Genomic DNA, 24,851 nt, shown 5'->3' with positions numbered 1-24,851 from the left:
TGGATAGCACAAGACAGCAAAGGTCTCTCCTAACCACATTAACAGAACTTATAAAATTGACTCCTACTACAAAGCATTTTACCATGAAGTAAGTGCACTCTCCTGCCTCATAGTTTCATATTTATACTGCCCTACCATATCCGGTGAACATAATGCAAGCATGTCTTAGTCAGGGTTTCTATTCCTGCACAAACATCATGACCAAGAAGCAAGTTGAGGAGGAAAGGGTTTATTCGGCTTACACTTCCATGCTGTTGTTCATCACAAAGGAAGTCAGGACTGGAACTCAGACAGGTCAGGGAGCAGGAGCTGATACAGAGGCCATGGAGGGATGTTCTTTACTGGCTTGCCTCCTCTGGCTTGCTCAGCCTACTCTCTTATAGAACCCAAGACTACCAGCCCAGGGATGATCCCACCCATAAGGGGCCTTTCCCCCTTGATCACTAATTGAGAAAATGCCTTACAGTTGGATCTCATGGAGGCATTTCCTCAACTGAAGCTCCTTTCTCTGTGATAACTCCAGCTGTGTCAAGTTGACACAAAAAATAGCCAGTACAAAGCACATGGCAAATAAAACTGCAGATTTGGTCAGTTCATGAGATCAATGGAAGTGAAGCTGAAGGCTGCTCAATTCAAGCAGGGTCACTACTGTAATGGCTAAAGAAACTCCATTTTATTCTTGGCATCCATCTTGCTACCTAATAGCTATTTGTCTCTGACTCACTGAGTCCAATCCTCAAATGTACAGCCATGACCATCCAATTTTTATGATATGAATAACTGCTTTTCTGGCTTTTGTAACCTGCTTATGCAGACATTCAAGAACTTCTGGTCTTTGCCTTTAAAACTCATCCTTAATCTGCCTCTGAGCTGCATATGTCTGATTTGTCTTTGAGATTATGATCCTACTAGCAGTTTTTATAAATATGGTTAATTATAGTCTAAACTGAGTCTGGAGATCGTTTGGGGATTTTTAACTCCAAGATACCACAGACCGGGGAGTTAGAGTGCAAATGGCGAAGAGAGAAAGAGAAGAGAGAAAATGAGTAAAGTTAATAAGATGCAGCAAAGAAAATTATTTGGATATCATAAATTTAAATGAAGCTTTGTGGGGAAGGACAGAATTGAATGTGAGAATTTTGTAAATAGTATTTTGTTTGGGATCATGTTGCAAAATTGATGTATAAATAATTTAATGTTGGGCAGTCAAATGATTTTGTTGGAAGTTTTTGTTCTCATATCCAAATTAAACTTACCAGCTTTGTTGTGTAAATCTGAAGTCCCAGCACTCAAGTATGAGAGAAGCTCATGGCCAGCAAGGTGCATACACAGAGTCACCCTGTCTCAACAGTAAATAAACAAGTAAACAAGTTTATTCTGTTCATTAAAATTAGCTGATAGTATAAACTAGTATATTCAATATAATGTTCAACATAACATAAACTTATTTTATAACTTTTATATTAATTTTCAACAGGTCTATCTATTATTGTTTGATTTGGTGACTATTTGTCTGTTTTCTGTGATCTGCTTTGGTCAGTGTTTTAAGTATACTCACTTTCTAGTGTCTATTTTTTTCTGTTATCAAACATTTTTAGATAATGAGAATTTTTTTGTTTTTTGTTTTTAGAGACAGGATTTCTCTGTGTAGCCCTGGCTGTCCTGCAACTCACTTTGTAGACCATGCTGGCCTCAAACTCAGAAATTTGCCTGTCTCTGCCTCCCAAATTCTGGGATTAAAGACGTGCACCACCACTGCCTGGCCAATAATGAGGATCTTATGAGTGACTGTAGAGTAGGTGATACTACTTTCACTATTTTCTAGTGTCCTTACATGGAAATGACATTGACAGCCTCCTTAAGGCCAAAAGAGGGAAAGAAATGAGTGGCCAGGGTTTGGGTGCCACTATGTCAGAATCAAAGCCAAGATGACTTAGAAACGATACAGCAAGAAGGAAGTGAGGCAGGATAGATTCCTGTTTAACAGTCTGGGTGTACAGAGCCCAAGAAAAGGAAATAGCAAAGATCATAAGAGATCTCCAAATGGCCTCTGGTTACCAAGTTGAGTCAAACTCTCTGGCTTGCCAGTTAAATACAGAACTTTGCCCCAAACAATGCCTCTATTGTTACCTCCTTAAACTTAGGAGAACCAAATGTCCATCAAAATAATTGGAGTTTCAGGCACCCTTGATGGAATCTTTAAAGAGACAATGATATTGTTTTTAGTACCCATAGGAACAATGGGTTCATCTTGTGCATCACTGGGACTGAAGAATTAAGCATCTCAAAGGTCTTAATATTAAGCACTCAGTACTTAAGTTCCCAGGTCATTATTTAACAAATGTGTGCACAATATTGGATCTCTTGAGTGTTGCCAGGCAACCACGAGCTCAAATCATAATTCTGTCATAATGGTTGTGTGACCTCAAGTGACCCACACTGTCCAAGCATCAGCTAGTTCTACCTCTTGGGACTTGAATGATGTCTTAGGTCAAATAACCTACAAGCACCCACCCAACAGAGAAGAGGATTTCATACACATAAGTCGTGGCCCTTGTGGTAGTTTGAATAGAAATAATCCACATCGACTCATATATTCGAATGTTTGGTCATTAGGGATTGGTACTAATTGACAGAGATTAGGAGGTGTGACTCTGTTGGAGTAGCCTTGCTTGGAAAAATTGTTACTAGGGTTGGGTTTTTGGAGTTTCAAACGTTCAACTCAGACCCAGTGCCTCTCTCTATTCCTGCTTCCTGCAGATCCAGATATAGCCTGGGAGGGATTACACTTTGTGCTATGTATTTGACACAAACAGCATTGAACAAATGTTATTTCAGAGCCCAGCATCCTCTACCCAGACCCTTGGGCCCCTCACCATATCTACATTCCCCATGACTCAGAGCTTTCCTCTGCCTAGAGCCTCTTTGCCTGCTGTTTAGGGAGCAAGAGTGCCTGGACTGACTGATATCTGCCTCAGGTCTCACTGCTGCTGAAAGTTGAAAGCATAGCAGTTTACTGGAGCAGTTTATGCCAGAGGGTCTGCATTGTGAGTTGCATTTAATGAGTGGTATTGAAAGCCTGCATGTGAAAGAATCCATCCTGCTGGACAGGGAAGAAAGGTTAGCTTCATTCAACACCTATTATTCAAATAGCAGATTCTGCCCTGAGCCTTGCATGACTTTTCTCATTTAAGCTATAAAACAGCCCCTAAAGGAAGATTATAAGCCTTTCAGTTTTATAACTACAGATTTATCTGAAAAACAAGAATACACTTCCCACTGTCACACAACTAAAATACCACTGAGCCAGGACTCACATGCACATCATACCAGGCTCCAAAACAATGTCATTCTACCCAGCCTAGAGGCTGCCATGAAAGATTGTGTGGTAGACATGCCTACTGCCTACTCAGTATTTTCTGAGCAGCAATGGACAAAGCTAAAATGTCATGAATCATTAAATTATGGTTCACTAATAAAACCAGCTGATCTGGTGGCGCCTCTCTAAATTAAACGGATTCAGATTCCCTTTGGCTTGATTTCTTCCTCTTCATGCTTTTCCTGTTTAGGACATGGCACCCTAACCCTAGACAATGGAAGCTAGGAGCTTTTAAATAAATTCTGTACTTACCTAGGTGTCTTGACTAGATATCAAATCTAGATGAAAGAAAATGAACCTGTATGTTATTTAAGCCACTGCTGTTGACTTGTCTCCATTTCTAGCAGCTAGGTATAGCCCTAGCAAGAATAGACTGTGTGCCATTTATCACCTCTTTAAGGAATACCTTATTATCCCTGTTAGCATTCCTTCTAGGCTCTTCCCAATAGTTACCTGATAATAGCCAGGTAGGCTTGGTTTGCTATAGAAGGAACTGTTTGACCCCTCTTGGTTCTCTCTGCCCCTTCTCTCTCTGACTCTCTTCTCTCTCCTGACTCTTTTCTCCCCCTCTTCCCTTCCCCCTTCCCCATCTCTCTCCATGTGTTCCTGGCCAGCCTCTTCTCTCTCTTTCTCCTCCACCTCTGTCTTTCCCTGTCTGTACTCCCTTTTCAACTCCACTTCCCCATGTCCTATATGAATTCTATTCTACACTATACCTGTCATATGGTTAGTACCTCAGGGGGTCTGCCAAGGCACCCCTCCCACCTTACTATACCAAGATCTAGCAAACATATCCTGACTCCTTTTTATAAAACCACAACATGGGTTTCATGACTTGGATTTAAAAACTGGCAGGTTCACATTCCCTGCAACTCAGATTCACAAACCTGCCACCACATGAACTTTTTAGCCATCAGATCTATCTAGACCTATTCATCTAGACGCTGGTAGATTTGTAAGCTCCCTCCCACCATTGGGAGTGGTGTCAGTGTAAAAGGCTTCTGGTTCCAAGAAAGAGCTAGCCACCCTCTAGGGTCTTTGGGGGACAAGTTAACCATAGTCTTTATGACCGGCCTTCTGGATGACTCTTCCCTTGGATGAGATATCTCTCTTTCTCTCTCTCCTCTCTCTCTCTCTCTCTCTCTCTCTCTCTCTCTCTCTCTCTCTCTCTCTCTCTGTGTGTGTGTGTGTGTGTGTGTGTGTGTGTGTGAGAGAGAGAGAGAGAGAGAGAGAGAGAGAGAGAGAGAGAGAGACTTTCTCTTCTGTTTCTTTCTCACTACTACAAAATCCCAGGCCTCGGATGAACCATTTTCCTAATTGTTACTCAGGCACTGGTCAGCACCCCATTTCAACACTTGATGACCTGATAACCTAGCCCAGCTATTGTTTCTAGCTATCACATTTGTCCTCTGAACACTGTAACTGGGCAAATTGCTAGCTTCTACTCACCCAATGGGTATCTTGCCTCAAATCTCTAAAACTAGTACCTGAATTAAAGTCTTCCAAACTTATCCACCTTTGCAATCAGGTCTGATCCCATTACCTCTTAGTTAGATAATGACTCCAAATGGCCACTTAACAGCACTTTTGAACCTACCATTTTAAAAGATCTTTATAATTATCATCAGCAATCCAAACAAACAAACAAACAAACAAACAAAAAGATTCCTATACACAGGCTTCATTCCAACCAACTCGCTCTCTACTTTCCACCATTCTCCCTCACTCTCTAGCTCCCTGCTGCTGGTTCCACAACAGTGACTAGGACCCCTGGTACTTCTCAACCCTCCCCCTTGCTCTCTGCTCTTGGCTCCCTGCCCCATTGACTCTTTGTTGCACTCTCCAGATCTTATTTTGGACTTAGCATGCTCTGCTGCTGCAGCAACCAGAGAGTCAGACAGAGCACAGCTATAGCCACCCCTCACCCTCCCTGGGTCTTGCGCAGTCCGACTACCCAGTGCTCCATGACCTGACACCAAGCCGAGCACCTGTCTACACCTTCTCACTCTAGCAGCTGCAGCCCATCACCAAGCAGCACAATGGGCCCCTCACACTGCACTGCTTAGATTTGGCTTTATGTTTGTATCTGCAATGCTTCTGCCATTTCATTCTAAGATACACAATGCTTCTGCAGCTCTATTCTAAGGTGTAACACTTGACTTTTCTCCACAGGTAGAGTTAGTGCTTGAACTCCATCTTAGTTAAGGGTGGTCACATGACTTGCTGTCACTTCAGTGAAATCTTGGTTAAAGGCAGTCCAAGATACCCACCATCTTTGTTATGGACCGTTCCCACTTCACTGTCTTTAGGAGCACAGCCTGATTTAAGGTCTCCAATGGCACTTTCCAATTAAGATAAGGTTTTTGTTCTATCCTGTCTTGGTAAATAATGATTTTAATATTAATTTAAAGATTTACAACAGTAAAAAGCGTTAAAGATCACTTCTTCAGTTAAAGATCAGTGCCTTAAATATATGTTTAGCCTTGTTTTTGCTAAGGCTATTAAGTTGAAATGTATTCTATTTACTAGATACATTCTGGTACAAATAATTAAACAAACACAGATTGCCTAACTCATATATACTTAATAGAACTATCTCTCAATCTTGTCAGAAATCTGCTGAAAATGTTAATATTTAAGCTTGTTATGACAGACAAAGACTCCCAAAGCCTAACAGTGACCCCCCCCTCCCCAAGTTCTGTGAGAAGATATGGGTACAGTGACAAGACTACCTGGATTGTGGTATGATAACCACTAAAAAACACTGCTCCATTGCCATGCCCACTGCCAGGGCTCAGCCTACACTGTGGACAGAGGTCACTCAGTTAAATTTCTCATATTGCCTAACACAAAGTAAGTCATTTCTCCCAGATTACTCCCCCTCAGGAAAAAGCTTCTTGATTTCTCGGTCTGATGGCCAGAATAACTCCCCCCAAGAAACAATGGAAATCACAGAACCTGGGAGAACTGTTTGGATAGAGGACTACTGACCAATCTCTGTCATTTTAATTAACATTTGATATCTAGAACATAATTTATTCTTCCCGGATTTCTGACTACATTTACAGCTAAGCTGACTACAGCTTGTCAGCTAGCAAACAGAACTTTATCTCCTTAGCTTACGGTAATCGACCACGGTATTAGCTTATTAGTCAATTCGTTAACTAGACAAGACTACCAGACCTCTTATCAAAGGCACACAGGTTTGCCTTGCTCACAAGCTTCATGATAAAGGATACACAAGTTCAGATGTGACCTTTCAAAGATGTAACCGTCTACTCTTTCCTTATCTAAACTCAGTTTCCAGTGACTAAATGCTACGTATTTTCTCCCTTTGTTATTCCACTGTCTTAACATTTACCAACAGAATACTTTATTTATTTTTCAAATTTTTTAATTAGATATTTTCTTCATTTACATTTCTAATGCTATCCCAAAAGTCCCCTATACCCTTCCCCCCACCCTGCTCCCCTCCCCACCCACTCCCACTTCTTGGCCCTGGAATTCCGCTGTACTGGGGCATATAAAGTTTGCAGGACCAAGGGGCCTCTCTTCCCAATGATGGCCGACTAGGTCATTTTCTGCTACATATGCAGCTAGCGACACGAGCTCTGGGGTACTGGTTAGTTCATATTGTTGTTCCACCTATAGGGTCGCAGACCCCTTCAGCTCCTTGGGTACTTTCTCTAGCTCCTCCATTGGGGGCCCTGTGTTCCATTCAGTAGATGAGTTCTTTATTTTTATTTAAGTTTTATTGTATTATGATGAGAAAAGATACATACTTTGAATTTAACTGAATTTGTTAACATTTAAAAACATAATTTGAGTAAATAGACGTACATCACATTCTTCCATTTTCTACCCCAACTCTTCCCAGAGACCCCTTCAATACCTGCCATACATTTAATTTTTAATCATATATTTTAAAATGTATAAAATATTATAACAATAAAAAATGAGTATTATAAATGCTGTTTGATATAAAAAAATCCATTGAACAGCCTTATGTAGATGCTTGTCTACAGCAATACTGAAAATACATGTTTTCTTAATATAAATTTTAAATAACTCCAAATATATTAACTGTATGATATTTTAAAATAGTATATCACTATTACTCTTTTTAATGACCATAAATAGATAAAGTCTTTCTGTTTGTTTGTTTGTTTGTTTGTTTTATTTTTAGTAGAGCTTAAAATCTTGGCTCTTACTGTAGTACAAACCCAAAATAAGAACAATTTTTGGACATTGGAGTTCATTGTAATAAGACTGTACTTACATCGCTCACATCACCAAAGAATTTTACCTCCATAGTAGCTAAGCTAAGAGTTAACAGTTCTCCCACCAGCAATGGGGGAGTGTTCCTCTTTCTCCACATCCTCGCCAGCATCTGCTGTCACCTGAATTTTTGATCCTAGCCATTCTGACTGGTGCGAGGTGAAATCTCAGGGTTGTTTTGATTTACATTTCCCTGATGATTAAGGATGTTGAACATTTTTTCAAGTGCTTCTCAGCCCTTCGGTATTCCTCAGTTGAGAATTCTTTGTTTAGCTCTGTAGCCCATTTTTAATGGGGGTTATTTGAATTTCTGAAGTCCAGCTTCTTGAGCTTTTTGTATATATTAGATATTAGTCCCCTATCAGATTTGGGATTGGTAAAGATCCTTTCCCAATCTGTTGGTGGCCTTTTTGTCTTATTGACAGTATCTTTTGCCCTAAAGAAGCTTTGCAATTTTATGAGGTCCCATTTGTTGATTCTTGAACTTATAGCACAAGCCATTGCTATTCTGTTTAGGACTTTTTCCCCTGTGCCCATATCTTCGAGGTTTTCCCCCACTTTCTCCTCTATAAATTTCAGTGTCTCTGGTTTTCTGTGGAGTTCTTTGATCCACTTAAGACTTGAGCTTTGTACAAGGAGATACGAATGGATCAATTCTCATTCTTCTACATGATAACTGCCAGTTGTGCCATCACCATTTGTTGAAGATGCTGTCTTTTTTCCACTGGATGGTTTTAGCTCCCTTGTCAAAGATCAAGTAACCATAGGTGTGTGGGTTCATTTCTGGATCTTCAATTCTATTCCATTGATCTACCTGTCTGTCACTGTACTAGTACCATGCAGTTTTTATCACAGTTGCTCTGTAGTACAGCTTGAGGTCCACAAGAGCCCTGGGACAGTGGAGTCAAAGCAAGGACTATGCAACTGCAGAGGCCCACAAACAGAAGACAGGAAGAAACCCAGCTCTGCCAAGACCACACACTGCAACAGAGGCCTCTCTCTCCCAGATGCACCTACTAGTGCTGTCCTAATCAGTCACAGGGTAAGGAGTTGCCAATGTGTCCATGAGGAAGTCCTCATTCTTGTACTTAAAAGGGAATCAAAGCATTAGGAGTTAATTTTTGGTGGAGAATCTTCCATGTGAAGCCCTTTTGGTTCACTTTTCCTTGATTGTTGACTGTCCAGGGATGAGCCTCTCCACTGGCTAGCCACTCCCGATTGTACACACTTCACAAATATCCGAAGCAAGTTCCCTGGCAGTTTAAATGGTTTTCTTTTTTATTGAGATATCCCCTCCTTCACTTTCTTCCAGTGTTATGGAAATCAGAATGAAGCTCAAGTGAACTGACCCCTTCTTGTAAATTGGGCTGGAGACTGGACACTATCAGTTTTCAGTGTGGATGTAGCTTAGAGGAGGAATGCCCCACAGGAAGCAGAATGAGCTCTGCCCTGTCTGAACCACCAACAAGGTGGGTTTCCCCTTCTCCTGAAGGAGCCTTCTAGGAAGTTGGTTCTCCAATAAACTCTACCTTCTGCTTCTCAGAGCAAAGTAAGGTCTGTTGAAACTCCCAGCGTCCCCTCGCAGCCAGCATTCTCCTTCTGCAATCTTCCTGGTGCATCATCCTCCCGAAGCTGGCTCCATACAGACAGAACTTCACTTAGTCATAGGTGAGCTCAAAGGTATGAGATAACATGCCCTGGCCCCAGGGCACCACCTTGGGATAGGAAAGGCTCTCCTTTTAGCATGCTATATATTTCCTTCTACACTTACCCTCATCCTAGGATCAAAGTCCTCTTTTTTTCCGGTTTCTCTCTCTGGCCTCAGTACTTCTTCCTATGTTTGGGTCTTCTTTATTTGGCTCAAGGTCACCTCTTGAACTCTTATCTGCCCAATCCAAGTCATCCCGCCTCTTCTTTGTCCTGCTACTGGCACTGTTCTTCCTGCCTTGTACTTAAAAAACAAAACAAACAAACAAACAAAAAACCAAAAAGTAAAAAAAAAAAAAAACCATTTCAGAACAATTTGTCTAAAATGCTCATTCTTTTTAAGATTTTTATTCTTAATTATGCATATGGGGGAGGGGGTGGACAGCAGCATGTGCACATGAGAGTGCCAGTGCCCACAGATACCAGGAGAGGGCATCAGATCCCATGGATCAATCTCTCTACACCTTAAAATTCTGTTAATTCTCTTGTGTCTTCCTTCATCACAGCCAGGTCCAGAGGGAAGCAGGTACAACCCACCAAGAACACATTCTTTTCTCAGACCTATGTTCTATTTTAAAATTTTTGATATTGTTTAAGAATTCCACACATTTGTGTGTTTTGCTCAAATTTGTTTTTCATCTCCTCCACCTCCAATTCCTCTCCTATTCTCCTTACCAACCGCCCCTCCAAACTCCATGTGTTTTTGTTTTGTTTAAATTTACAGAGTCCACGTAGCATCGTCTGTGTTTCTATGGGTATAAGACCATCTACTTCAAGAACACAGGTAGCCTCAGAGGGCCACACCAGTGAAGAAAACTGACTGCACCCCCCCTTACACACTCAATCACACTCACCAGCCATCAATAGTCAATAGTTTCTCATGTAGGGGTGGTAATTCATGAGCCCATCATCATCCATGCTGGGGTGGGACTTCATGGACTTGTCCTCATCTATGCTGACAGTTTTTGCTGGCTTGATCTAATGCAGAGCTCATGCATGTCACTATGAGTTGATGTGCACACTAGCCCTGCCATGTCTGGCAAAAACTGGCTGCTTCCCTGAGGATGTCCACCACCTTAAGATCTTTTCCCTCCTCCTCCAAAATAACCCCTGAGTCTTTCAGAGGGGGAGTGTGAAATAGAAACAGATGTCCCCATTCTGACTCATTCTGACTCATGTTCTCTCTCTCTCTTTTTTTTTTTTTTTGGTTTTCAAGACAGGGTTTCTCTTTGTAGCCCTGGCTGTCCCAGAACTCACTCTGTAGACCAGGCTGTCCTCGAACTCAGAAATTCACCTGCCTCTGCCTCCCAAGTGATAGGATTAAAGGCATGCAGCACCACTGCCTGGCAACCCATGTTCTCATGTTTGGAGGGAACACACATCAGCAGCCCATTTCATGATATTATAAATTCAAGGCGATTACTTTCTGCTCTACATCCTGAGATGACCTCAGTCATATCTCTGAGCCTTGGAAACTTTTATGTTACTATGATCAGACTTACATCCCTCTTTTAACCATCACTGTCCAGTGTTGGAAGGTAATCATCCATACGTAAACCCTCTATATCTACAGTTATGAGGAGTAACCATTGACACATAAGCTGCCAAATCTGGAACATACTGCAGAGAAGGGAAGGAGGAACTACAAACATGCAGGAAGAGTAGGAGCCATGAGGAGGGTGGGGTAAAAGACAGGAGCCTGGGAAATGAGAAGTGAGAAACTCCTAAACTCTGAAGTACTGACAGGCAGCCTGCCACACATGTGGGATATGCAGAGCAGGGCTCCAGAAATCCAGACTACAAACTGTGGTTAGGTCAACAATGACAGTGTCTATACTGAATGTGTATGGGCATTTTCTAGTCAATATTCCCTAAACAACACTGTTTGGCAAATGTTTACATAGCATTCACACTGGTATATGAGGTAAGTAATCTTGGAATGATTAAAAGAACACAGGAAGGTGTGTGCAGATGACATGCAAACTCCTCTTTATTTTACATAAGGAACTTCTTCAGCATCCTTCAGTTTTGGCGTCCTTATTGTTTAGGAACCAATTTTCCATGAATGGTGATGGGTGACAGTATGTGGAAGATCCTATTTTCAAGTTCTCAGGCACTAGCACATGTCACACCGCCCCATGTCTTTGCCTCCTGAAGATGTCCTTATCCTATGTAAGAGGAATCCACCCCCTCATTTCTTCTGATTTTCATTCTCACATGACCACACAGAAGCTAGTTTGTGGATTATCTGTTCCCAAAGGAAACACCAGAATAAAATAATAAGGGAAAGTACAAAATCTTTAGAGAAGAACAATAATCTAAATAAAGATTAGACTGTGTGGGTTATGAAAGTAGCAACCAAACTCCTACAACACAAAAACTGTCACTCTGTGGGGAAAGGCAGGGAAAAGAGTTGGCAGTGTCTGATGCTTGAGACCTATCCAGACCCTTTATAAATAACAGGGTTTTGGTCCTACCCTTACCCACTTCCTTAATAACAAGGACAGCTTCTGTTCAGTGGGAAGCTATTATTTGGGCCACTGCAGCATCTTCCACCTCCCTCTAGCCCTAGAATGGTGGTTTATTTTTATTTGTAAAAGATTTCACCTCTTTCTTATTATCAGTCCTTGGAGCTTGGGTGGGGTTGACCCTACACTTGGCTTTGGGGATGGGCAGTGATCCAGGCCTTAACTTAGCTCAAGTGTTTATAATGACCTGATGAGACAAAAGAGTAAACCTCAGCTCTCTGTCTCTCTGTCTCTGTCTCTCTCTGTCTCTCTCTGTCTCTTTCTCTCTCTCTCTCTCTCTCTCTCTCTCTCTCTCTCTCTCTCTCTCTGTGTGTGTGTGTGTGTGTGCGTGTGCGTGTGCGTGTGCGTGTGTGTGTGTGTGTGTGTGCACGCACACACACACAAAAGTGCACATGCATGTATTGGCAGAGAAAAAAAAGCTTTTTGTTTTCTTTATTGAGGTTGCTGATTGGGTATGACTTGTGGACATACAGCACCAAGTAAGTCACACTGCCATGAGGAAAAAGCACCCACCCTGGGATCAAGCAAATCTGGATTGATTGTCCTGGACTTTTCACTTCCCAACATCAATAACTTAATCCTTTTACTACACTAATTTGAGTCTTATTTTTGAATAACTTCAATCTGACTTTTACTCCCCGGTTATAGGTAGAGAAACCAGATCTTGCCAAAGCACTACATGCTAGATTACTACAATCTGGGACATGTTTGATTGCAACTCTTAGCTGTCACACTCTGCAGCTCCTCTGTTATTGCTCACACTGTAGGTAGTAAACCTCACATTGGCAAACACTTAGCAGTCAACCATTCTCAAGGTCTGTGGCTCAATCAGGTGAGCAATGGAGATTCCATATTCACTGTTCCTTCCTATTTCCAACTGAGTTTGTTTGGGTCACATAAGTCAGTACATTTTAACACAGACTCAGCCTGCTATATAGTGAGCAGGTTCTTCAGTCTTCATTCCCACTCTCTTTTCTTTGATCTACAACATTTTACTCAACTATTAGAACAGGCAGAAAAGAGAAATACAAGGGATGGCTGTACATCAGAACCTTCTCTTTATATGCTAACTTCAGACCATAGTCCTTGTTCAACCATGCCTGGGGAACATTGAAAATACTGACAGCAAAGACTGGAAAAGAAAAACACAGAGAGAGCAGATCCTGTGCGACAGCTCTCTGTACCGAATACCTCCAGGAAAGAGCTGACAAACCTGGGAGCACAGATAAGACCAACACTTCTACTCAAATTCCTGGCCAAAAGAGGGACACACTCAAAGCCATCAGGACACAGGAACCAAGGAAGAGCCTGGGACAGGATCCTTCTGGTTTCTATCTGCACCCCAGAGCTGACCCTGTGCCAAAGCTTTCCATACACATTTCCTCCTTGAGAGATCTGGTCCAGGAGTATTGACATACAGGCTTGCAGGAGGGACAAGTAACAGTCAGAGACAGCAAGACCACATAATGCCAGAGATAAACAAATGGTGAGAGGCAAGGCCTAGAACATAAGCAACGAAAACCAACACTACTTGGCATCATTAGGTTCTTCCAACCCAGTGAGCCCTGGATATTCAAATCACCAGAAAAGCAAGACTCTGATGTAAAATCACATCTAATGATGAAGATAGAGGACTTTAAGGCAGACATAAATAACCCCCTTAGAGAAATGCAGGAGAAAACAGGTAAGCAGGTAGAAGCTCTGAAAGAGAAAACACAAAAATCCCTTAAAGAAGTGCACAAAAACACAACTAAACAGGTGAAGGAATTGAACAAGACCATCCAGGATCTAAACCTGGAAGTAGACACAATAAAGAAATCACAAAGGGAGACAACCCTGGAGATAGAAAACCTAGGCAAAAGATCAGGAGTCATAGATGCAAGCATCAAAAACAGAATACAAGAGATAAAAGAGAGAATGTCAGGTGCAGAAGATTCCATAGAAAACATTGACACAATAGTCAAAGAAAATGCAAAATACAAAAACCTCTTAATTCAAAACATCCAGGAAATCCAGGACACAATGAGAAGACCAAACCTAAGGATAATAGGTATAGAAGAGAGTAAAGATTCCAAACTTAAAGGGCCAGTAAATATCTTCAACAAAATTATAGAAGAAAACTTTCCCAAACTTAGTAAGAGAAGCACATGAACATACAAGAAGCCTACATAACTCCAGATAGATTGGACCAGAAGAGAAATTCCTCCCATCACATGATAAGCCAGTCAAAACACCAAATCTACAAAACAAAGAAAGAATATTAAAAGCAGTAAGGAGAATTACACAAGATTTGTCACCAGAGACAACGAAAACTAGAAGATCCTGGGAAAGGTGTCATACAGACCCTAGGAGAACACAAATGCCAGCCCAGACTACTATACCCACCAAAACTCTCAATTACCATAGATGGAGAAACCAAGATATTCCATGATGTGATGGTTTGTATATTCATGGACCAGGAAGTGGCAACCATTTGGAGGTGTGGCCTTGGAATAGGTGTGACCTGGTGGGAGTAGGTGTGTCATTGTGGGTGTGGGCATAAGATCCTCACCCTAGTTGCCTGAAAGTCAGTCTTCCACTAGCAGCCTTTGGATGAAGATGTAGAACTCTCAGGTCTGCCTGCGCCATGCCTGCCTGGATACTGCCATGCTCCCACCTTGATGATAATGTACTGAACCTCTGAACCTGTAAGCCAGCCCCAATTAAATGTTGTTTCTATAAGACTTTCCTTGGTCGTGGTGTCTGTTCACAGCAGTAAAAGCCTTACTAAGACACATGACAAAACCAAATTTACACAATATCTTTCCACAAATCCAGTCCTAAAAAGGATAATAGATGGAAAATTCCAATACAAGGAAGGAAACTACACCATAGAAAAAGTAAGAAAGTAATCTTCTTTCAACAAACCCAAAAGAAGACAGGCACCCAAACATAATTCCACCTTTAACAAAACAAAAAAACAAACAAACAGGAAGGAACAATCACTATTCTTTAATATCTCTTAACACCAATGAACTTAATTCCCCAATAAAAAGATGTAGACTAACAGACTGAATATGTAAACAGGACCCAGCATTTTGTGGCATACAGGTAAAGCACCTCAGTGTCATAGACAGACACTATGTCAGAGTAAAAGGCTGGAAAACAAGTTTCCAAGCAATTGGTCCCAAGAAACAAGCTGGAGTACCCATTCTAATATCGAATAAAATTGACTTCCAACCCAAAGTTATCAAACAAGACAAGGAGGGGCACATCATACTCATCAAAGGTAAAATCTTCCAAGATAAATTCACAATTCTGAACATCTATGCTCCAAGTGCAAGTGCACAGTCATTCATTAAAAAAAAAAAAAACTTCACTAAAGTTCAAATCACACATTGTATCTCAAACAATAATAGTGGGAGACTTCAACACCCCATTCTCATCAATGGACAGATCATGGAAACATAAACTAAACAGAGACACGGAAAAACTAGCAGAAGCTATGGACCAAATGGATTTACCAGATATCTATAGAACATTTCATCCTAAAATAAAAGAATATACCTTCTTCTCAGAACCTCAAGGTACCTTCTCCAAAACTTCTCCAAAACCAGTACAAAACAGGCCTCTGTAGATATAAGAAGATTGAAATAATCCCATGCATCCTATCAGATCACCACAGACTAAGCCTGGTCTTCAATAACAACAAAAACAACAGAAAGCCCACATATACATAGAAGCTGAACCATGCCCTACTCAATGATAATTTGGCCAAGGAAGAAATAAAGAAAGAAATCAAAGACTTTTTAGAATGTAATAAAAATGAAGGCATAACATATCCAAACTTATGGGACACAATGAGAGCAATGCTAAGAGAAAAACTAACAGCTCTGAGTACCTCCAAAAAAGAAACTAGAGAGAGCATACACTAGCAGCTTAACAGCAGCTGTTAGTTTAAAAAGAAAACTCTAGAACAAAAAGAAGCAAATTCACCCAAGAGGAATAGACAGCAGGAAATAATCAAACTCAGGGCAGAAATCAACCAAGTAGAAACAAAAAGAACTATACAACGAATCAACAAAATCAGGAGCTGGTTCTTTGAGAAAATCTTTCCTTCCTTTCTTCCTTCCCTCCTGCTCTCCATTATTTCCTTCCTTCCTTCCTTCCTTTCTTTTGTTCCTTTTCTTTCTTTCTTTCTTTTGTTCTTTGTTGCTTTTTTTTTTTTTAAATCAAATATAGTCTAACAGGAGTCAAACTGAAAAAGGAAACTTCGGTTGAAAAAAAGTCTCCAGCAGATTGTCTAGTAGGCAAAAGATCATTGAGTATTTTCTTAACTGATGATTTACTATTGCAAGTGCCATCCCTGAACAACTGGAATAAGAAATCAGTCTATACAAGATAGTAATTCTGTTCCTTCATGACCTCTCCTTCAGTGCCTGCCTCCAAGTTCATGTTTGTTTTCCTGTCCTGACTACCTACCATTCATAATGTACTGTAAGATATAAGATGAAATAAACTCTTTCCTCTCAGAAGAAGGAGAAGAAGAACAAGAGGGAGAAGAGGAGGGGGACGGGGAGGGGGAGGGGAAGGGGGAGGGGGAGGGGGAGAGGGAGAGGGAGAGGGGGAAGTTGTTGTCAGGAAAGCTACATGTTACTTTGAGACAGTCATTCCAAATACATTTAAAATAATTATAAAAATCTGCCACAGAAAAAAAAATTATGATCCATAATCAAAAAAGTTACTACAGCTTAAACAGAAAACATTTCTTGCTCAGGACTGTCATAGCCACGGTTTACAAAACAGCTATTGATTAATGCAATAAGATGTCAATTTGATGTACATTCCTGAGGTCTTTTTATTTTTATCGTTTATGGTTTTGTCTTTTCTTCTCATTATATCAGGTATACATTGCTTTATAAACTATGGTAAAGATACCAACAATAAAATTTTAAAACTTTGTTAATTTAAAAAAATGTGATATTAAAAAAAAAAGTTGTGATATGTCTGATTCCTGAAACTCCCTAGCTCTCTATTTTATCATGCGATTTCTCTCTCATACACTTCCCATGATGTCACCTGCCATAATGAGAAGCAGACAGGAGGAGCTGAACCAAAGCCTTCAAAACTATAAGCAACAAACTTTTTCTCTTATAACAGTATCCAGTCTCAAATATTTCACTATAGTAACAGAAAATTGAGCAACAGAATGTTTTAAGTGAGCCAGCTAGAAAATATAGGCTTTGCAACTATGCAGAACATAAATCTAATTAGATGGGACCCAAATGGAATGCCACAAGGATTCAGCATAAATTCTAATTGTAGGCTCCTGCCTGAAAACAAACAAACAAACAAACAAACAAACAAACAAACAGCTGCCTCCTCATTCTACACTCTACATATTGGCAAGTAGAAAAAAAACTCTGAGATATTTGCCTGCTGGTCTGTTTACAACAATCAGAAAAGGAACTAATCTGGATATACCTCAATAGACGAATGGATAATGAAAATTTGGTACATATACACATGGAATTTTATTCAACCATAAAAAACTGAAATTTGCAAAAAATAGATGGATATGAAAAGTATATTATACAGAGTAATTCAGACTCATAAAAACAAAACATACCCAGTTCTTTTTTACATGGATCCTAGTTTGTATACAGGTATGCATAGTGATGACTGAAAATATGGATAAAACCGAAAATATCTAGGTAGGAGAGCATCAGATAAAAAGAGGTGCTGAAGGGGACCAAGAGGGTAAATGAGACATTAGGAGAAAACTCTGAGGGACTTACCAGGAGGATTGGAAAGACAGTGGTGGGGACAGTGAGACTGGAGGAGAATCTAACACAACATTTATTTTAAAAATGTTTAAAGAAAAACTCTGGGTTTTATACAGCTGATGAGATAGTTCAGATGGTGAGGACACCTGCCACCAAGCCTGACAACCTGAGTTCAATCCCCAATACACAAGTGGTGGAAGGAGAGACCCAATTCTGCCAAATTTGACAATTCTGACCACTACACCTGGTACGGTACACTCACACCATGAATACACACAAAATAAGCAAATGTGTTTTCTGATTACCTGAAAATATTCAAGTATAGGAAATCCACATAAAGATTCTCATTCCCCACTTCTCTTTGGAGACACAGCTACAGGAGGCCTGCATTTTCCTAAGTAAACAGTCAGCTAGAGCCCCAGAGTTGTTGCCTCTAACCTATACACAGCCTGCTTAACTTCTAGCCCAGGCACCAGCTCCTCATTTCTTAAGGTCTCAGACTGGGTTTGTCATCCTTATACTGAAAAATATTTTTGTTCCCAAATCTGTCTATAAATAGTTGAAAGTGGGTGAGAATGTATTCTGGTAACTGACTTACATTTAAGAGCTGTAAGAATGGGTGTGAATTTTTCAACCAGGCTATGTTTAATGCTGGGATCTGGCCCAAATGATTTTCTAAGTTTTCTTTTTATTCCAATTCCTTATACCTTATAAAAATATGGAAAGGATTAAGCTAAACCCCATAAGGTTACTGTAAAAGTACCTGGAACATGATAAGAAGCCTTGGATACTATGTAAAGCATTTACATTGTACAATGGTGTCACTAGATAATGTTCTTCTACCACCACCACATTCACACAGAAGATCTAATCCCAGCACCCCAGACTATCAAGAGACTATTCTTTAAAGGGTAATGGAAGTTAAAGGCATTAGGGTGGACCACAGTAATATATGGCTTGAGTCCTAGGAAGATGAGTTATGACATAAGACATACCAAAAAAGGTCATGTGAACACACAAAGAAGTCTATCTGTAGCCAAGGAAATATGCCCTCAGAAGAAAGCCTGGCAACCCTTAATCTTGAGCATCTGCCTTTCAGAATTGAGGGATTACTTTCTTTAGCTTTGAACCCTCTAGCCTGTGGTACTTTGTGCAGGAATAAAACTAATATAGATGTACATATAAAACAATCAAAATACTTCATACATTTACCAACATTTATTTGTCCATCCAACACTGCAGCACCTACTATGTTCCAAACACTGCCTGTCCTTGTATGCAGCATCTTTACCTTCATATAAGTTTATCTCTTTATCACACTCATATTTACTGTATGGGGGATGGGTACACAGTGACATGCATGTGAAGGTCTTGTAGGAGACATGAGACACGCATGAGACAACTTGCAAGAGTTGGTTCTCCACTTCACTGAGTTGGATCAAACTCAGGTCCTTAGGCTTAGCAAGAACTTTTTCCTATGGAGCTACCATGACAGCCTCTAACGGCACTTTCTTGTCAGTTAAAAACCAAGCTCTTTTTCTAATCATTTTCTGTGGTGTTTGGTCATTACTGAGGATGGCTTCTGATGGAAATTATCCTTTCTCTGGATGTGAAAGGAGCAGCATCAGAGAGCCTGACTCTGAAGACACTATATTGAGTTAGCCTTTGGAGTTCCTTGTGACTAGGCCAATATCTTTCCTCATTCTGACTTAGATAGTTTTTATGTGAAGCTAGGAGAAGTATGTTTTAAGTCTCCCTGTTAATTCTAACATGCAACCATGGTTGAAGACTATTACTCTAGTTTGAATGGACTTAAATTTTTTTTCAATTTTCTTTTTATTATTTCTTTGAAGGGCCTCTAGGGTCACCTCAGTTGCAACTCAAAGTACAGTCCTTATGTCACCTTCAAGCAATCACCTGGAAGCTTGCCTGACTACTAAATCAAAATCTACTTAACAGGATTCTCCACATAATTCAAATTCACTACAAGATGTTAGAAATATTGAATTCCCATGAGAAGTGCCTGGAAAACTCATTATAAACAATACTAGTTGTTTCCTCTAGAGTCACACAAAATACCAGGCTCTGGGAAGGGTCTAGGGAGCAGGATTTAAGTATTCTTGTGTAACTAGTCAGGCAAAGGCCTGAGGCCTGGGACCTGCTTACTTAGGCTAGTATACACCACTCAGTCCTTGCTTCAGCTCAGCTCCTGCCTCATAACCCTCCAATTATTACTTTGTAATATTAAATACAATGGTGACACAAGAATATTTTTTTATTTTTTTTCCATTGTACATGCACACTTGCAAGTATTTATGCCACTTAGGAACAGGGAAATAATCACATTATTACCAGGATATCAAATTATCAACTACAGAAACTAATGAAAAGATTATGTTGTATTTGATTATTTTCACAGAACACAGCAACCCTAACAGTTCATACAAGTCTCTATGTTACAAGGGAGAAAAGGGTCTCAAGTGCCTTACATCAGGGTCATAGGCAGATTTACAACATAATGGTCTCTTCTTTTGTATCTGTGGCAGAATATCCTCACCAATGCTCTTTTAAGTTCCACTAATTGTGAAGACTTATTTATGAGTCCCACTTCTAAAAATATCATCAGTTCACACAAAATTGACATTAGTGGACTTATTGTGATCATGAGAGTGCACATTTCATCTCAATGCCCCAGTCTCCCAAAGTAGATCCAGCTGCACTGGTATATGCACTTGGACTTTCATGGAAAATGCAGGAGGAAGAAGCTACAGATGACATTAGGTTACTCATTGCTTCTAGCTAGAAGGTACACAGGGTCCAGGGACCACTTTCTTCACTCTTATTTTTTGGAAATTTACATAATAAAGAGCAAAAGCAAACTTATACAGCTCTGTTTTCCTCATTAGACAAAAATACAAAATGTGGTAAGATTTTAGAGGGCAAATACTCAGCATTTAGCATAATCTTACACACTCTAGGATGTAACTTCTACCCAATATAGTAATATTACTTTTAGTTTGTTTCTGTAATTACAAAAAAAAAATAATAACTAACAATGATGAAGACTGCCCAGAGCTCTGAATCCATCCTTGCCCCGGCATCTTGTTTACCAACACCTTTAACTCTCCCATCCCAACCCTGAGTAAGGTCTCTTCTGTCACCTTCATCACTAAGAGATGAGATCACTATCTCTGCAGCTTCACAATGCATTTCTATCAAGTTTTACTGGCCCACTCAATACCAGGTTCATACCTATCTTGCCCGGATTCCCTTGCCTATTTTCTTCTTACCACTAAATCAAGGACCCCCTCACAAAGGTTAGAATGAAGTCTTCCATACTAGCATGGGGGCTGGCTTACAGAGTTCTACTTTCCACAGAAGATAAGTCAGAACACAGACAAACTTTGGTAGAGATGGTCCAGCTCAGCCTGCACACTTACCAGAAATATCTAGAACAGGTTCTGCCTGTCCTGTCCCCAGTAAAACCTTGGGATTCTTCCATAGTGAGTACATTTGGGCTAAGAAACAAAGACAGCAAAGCACTACTGAGTGGGAAAGCTGGGGGCTGGGGACCCCAGTGGCATAGGCTATCAAATGAGACAAAAGGAAGAAGCCCCTGGGTCTTAAAAAGGAACAGACAGAAGGCACAACAAGAGACCACAACACTGCTGCCTTAGGGTTTCTAATTCTAGCAGATGCATACAACTTTAGAACTACTGAACAAAGCCAGGATTCAGGACCTATGTCTGACCATAGACTCTCTTGAGGCCTTTTGGTTTTTCTTTATCCTATCTCAGCCTACTACATGAGTGAGCAAAGGAAGCCCCTTCATGCCTCCTAACTGTATGTAGAAAAGTCTGGTTGATGATTTTTTTTTTTTGTCTGCACTGTGATGCTATTTTAAAAGGCTGGGAGAGCTTCATAAGGAGAGTAGGAAGTCCCAAGGTAGGTTGATAGGGAAGGAGACTAAGTTGCATGAAGGTGTGACATAAACATGGGCATAGAAATGAAAAATCTCTCTTCCTCAAAATTCCTTCTTGCCCCTTCTTAGCAAGGAATAAGAGAAATGGCACAGATACCCAGTTGATAAAGATGTGGTCCAAAGCTCTACTCTTCTCGGGGTTCACAACATGATAGCAACAAGCATATGTTCACAAATGCCAGGCTGCCCACCAGTCTGACAAGCAGTAGGTTTTCTAAAGTCTGGGGAAGGTGGGTTTGTAGCTCATGCATTGGGAAGGTACCTGGGTCCATAGGCAGTTCTTGAGGTCTTTGATAAACAAGATGGAGCCAATAACACCGACCTAGCCAAAAGGCAATAGGCTTACTGCAGCCAGGCATAGCCAGACTATGAGGAGGGTTCACTTGTGGACTGTCTATGAGGCAAGAAGAGATGTATGATGTGAACAGAACATACTCTTGTTTTCCCTTGTCCTCATCCACACCAGTGGTTTGCTGGACCTAGGCTGAAGTGGGAAACAAAATAGGAAGAACCTTGGTTGATGTCTCCATACCCACAGAATAAAAGCACTGGCTTCATTTTGTGATAGCAATGGAAAATCTTGCCACTGATAACATGCATGGTTAAAATGGACACAAAGCCCAGCCTGACTGGCCATGAAGTAGCATAGCTTGAATATCTATCTGGACAATGACTCAGAATGTCCAGGTGAAAGGAAAGCGGGAAGAGCTAGAGCTAAGAATAGGGACTGGATAGAGAAAGTCATATATCCGAAGTGATTGATACACAAACAGTGAGAATGTCACACGCGCAACACTGTTGTGACAAGGTGAGGTCATGGGGAAGCAGAGAATATTATCACAAATGTCACATTCTTGAAGATAAGTCCAAAGTGGCTACCACGTATGGTACGAACAGAAGGCAGACAACCAAACCCACGTGGTCAGCCTAACAGGTCCAGCAAGAGGTCGGTAGGGAGATCTGTGCCGGATCAGTTGGGCTGCCTCACTGCAGGTGCAGGGCTCTGTTTTGCTGGACCTGGCCTTTCTTCCTTTCCTTTCTCTCCACGGGCTTCTTCACTGATCAGGTAGTACTGTAGAGGATTGGGCCACAGGTCCTCATTAATTATCTCAACAATCTTGTCAGACTCAATAGAGCTGTGATTTGAAAACCACCCAAAGAAGCTACCATTGTTTTCTGGGTTTTCCTTGCTTAGGGATTGTAGATCATGGCCTGGGAGCCACTGGATTGGAGCTGAACGAGACACCACTTGACCGGATGGACCACACCCATATTCCTTAATGAGCACCTTATTTTGGAAATAGGGGTTTCGGCCAAAGTAGAACTTGATTTTGTAGCCCAACCTGGCAAGGCCAAGTTCTTCCACCTCCAGTCTGTTCAAATAGCTCAATACCTCCTTATCTTTGGTATTCAGAAAAGCTGACAGCTGGGGATGGTTCTGAAAGGCTTGCCCCCAGAAGCCCGGAATGCTCTGGATGAGGAGGTTCCGGCGCTCTAAGTGGTGAAGTCGCAACTGGCCAAACTTGCGGGAAAGCCTGAGATATGCCCTGTCAGCCTGTGCGTTCATGGTCTCTAGCTTTAGCTGGACCGTCTCTAGGGTATCCATGCTGCCCACTGTCGCGGGAGACCCTGCCCCAGCATGCTTCTCTGTCATCTTTTTTTCCTCCCCCACTGGAGCAGCGGCGCACAGCCCCGCAGAGGCCATCTTCGGCTTCCCACTAACTGTGGCCTGAGGTCCCCTCCCCGTGGCGCTCCGAGTATCTGGGGCCTTCCTCCCGGGGACTCGCCGATTTCCAATGCGGGAGCCGCGTCGCAGCTTCGCCAAGGCTCCCACGGTTCCCACGAAGCTGGTGTCGCTGGTCAGGCGCTCGGCGAGGGAACGGGCCCTCTCCAGGTCCGGATCAGGGGCCTCCAGCCCGCGCTCGCCTGCAGCCCGAGCCCGCAACGCCAGGCCGCAGTCCAGCGGGAGGCGGCAGGCCGCCTCTTCCCGCGGCTCGGCTGGTTCCGCGCCTCCCTGAGCAGCGCCGGCCTGCACCTGCGCGGCCGCCCCGCAGTCCTCCTCGAGCCGCGGGCTCTGTGGCGGCTTTTCGTCGTGCCAGGCGTCTTCCGCAGCGGCCCGGACGCGGGCTCTGGCCCGGCCTTTGCCCCGGCCTTTGGCGCGGGAAGACTTTCGACCCCTACTACGTCCGCTCATGGTGCCAGAGAACAAGGTTTCAAAGCCGCTACCAGCCCAGGGGCTCTACAAAGCTGGCCTCTCCATGGCAACCGTGACGTCACCACGGCAGGACCCACTGCACCCAGTGATTGGCTCCGCTCAGCGGCTGCGTAGCAGCCCACCCTCACAAGCTACACACCCTTAGTCTTATATTGCAGTTAGAAAGTTAGTTTCCACCTGTGCTTGGCCTTGGTAGTGTTGCTGACTCATCTCCTATCACTGATAGCAAGCGTGTCCCCAGGGGTTCATAAGTCAGAGCCATTGCTCCTACAGTGACATCATAAAGGCACCCACTACCGTCTCCATCAATTTTCTAAGTATTTTTCCTCTTTTGTTATTTTCTGTGACATCTCTCATAATTAATTGGTCATCGACATGTCTGTCTCATCACATAATTATTCTACTGTAAGATTTGTCCCAACGATTCAACTCTAGGGAATGTGAAAGCCAGAACCATAATATTTATCTAAAATGACTTAGAAAGAATAAAAAAGTAACAGGAACTAATATTGTATAATCATACATACAAGGCATTTTACTGAATACTAATTTTGCATTATCTCTGTTCTTGAAGGAGGTATTCTTGTTCCCAGTTTCCTGATTAAAATGGCAACTGAAGGGCTGGTGTTACATTTCAGTGATAAAACAGTTACTCAGCATGGGAAGTCCTGGATTCGGTCCTTAGTGAGGAGGAGGAAGAGCAGGAGGAGAGGAGAGGGATACTAAGGAACATTCTGGAGACTATACAGCTAAGGAGAAGAAGCCTTGACCTAATTATGTTACCATGCTACCATAATCTGTTGGTCCTTTGCAAAAGGCTATGGTGACTCCTAAGCTGTTCAGCATGTTAACAAATTCCAAACTCCTTGCCTAGGCACAAATCCTCCAGCTGCCTCAGGTCTACACAGAGTGATGCTGTGAGTCCCAGTCCAGATCCAGAAATAACAGGCCTGGGTCCAAGCTCCTGTAATTGGGATAGGACACACATAGAATAAAA

At 41.7% G+C, this 24,851-nt stretch overlaps 1 protein-coding gene across 1 annotated transcript; it reads right to left on the bottom strand.

Annotated features, from left to right (window-relative positions):
* Positions 1-1,262: 1,262 nt before the first annotated feature.
* Tspyl5 (TSPY like 5) lies at positions 1,263-23,921 on the bottom strand. Its single transcript, XM_029470155.2, has 3 exons — positions 21,902-23,921; positions 9,429-9,608; positions 1,263-1,339 (listed from the first exon to the last, which is right to left on the bottom strand). The coding sequence occupies exon 1, from the start codon at positions 23,831-23,833 to the stop codon at positions 22,610-22,612; it is 1,224 nt and encodes a 407-aa protein (XP_029326015.1). The 5' UTR covers positions 23,834-23,921; the 3' UTR covers positions 1,263-1,339; positions 9,429-9,608; positions 21,902-22,609.
* Between the last annotated feature and the right edge of the window lie 930 nt (positions 23,922-24,851).

The sequence above is a fragment of the Mus caroli genome, unplaced genomic scaffold, assembly GCF_978045245.1.
Source record: "Mus caroli unplaced genomic scaffold, Mus_caroli_1 scaffold_16, whole genome shotgun sequence".
Lineage (NCBI taxonomy): Eukaryota > Metazoa > Chordata > Mammalia > Rodentia > Muridae > Mus > Mus caroli.
The sequence above is the reverse complement of the archived record's forward strand: the minus strand, read 5'-3'. Positions and strand labels throughout refer to the sequence as shown.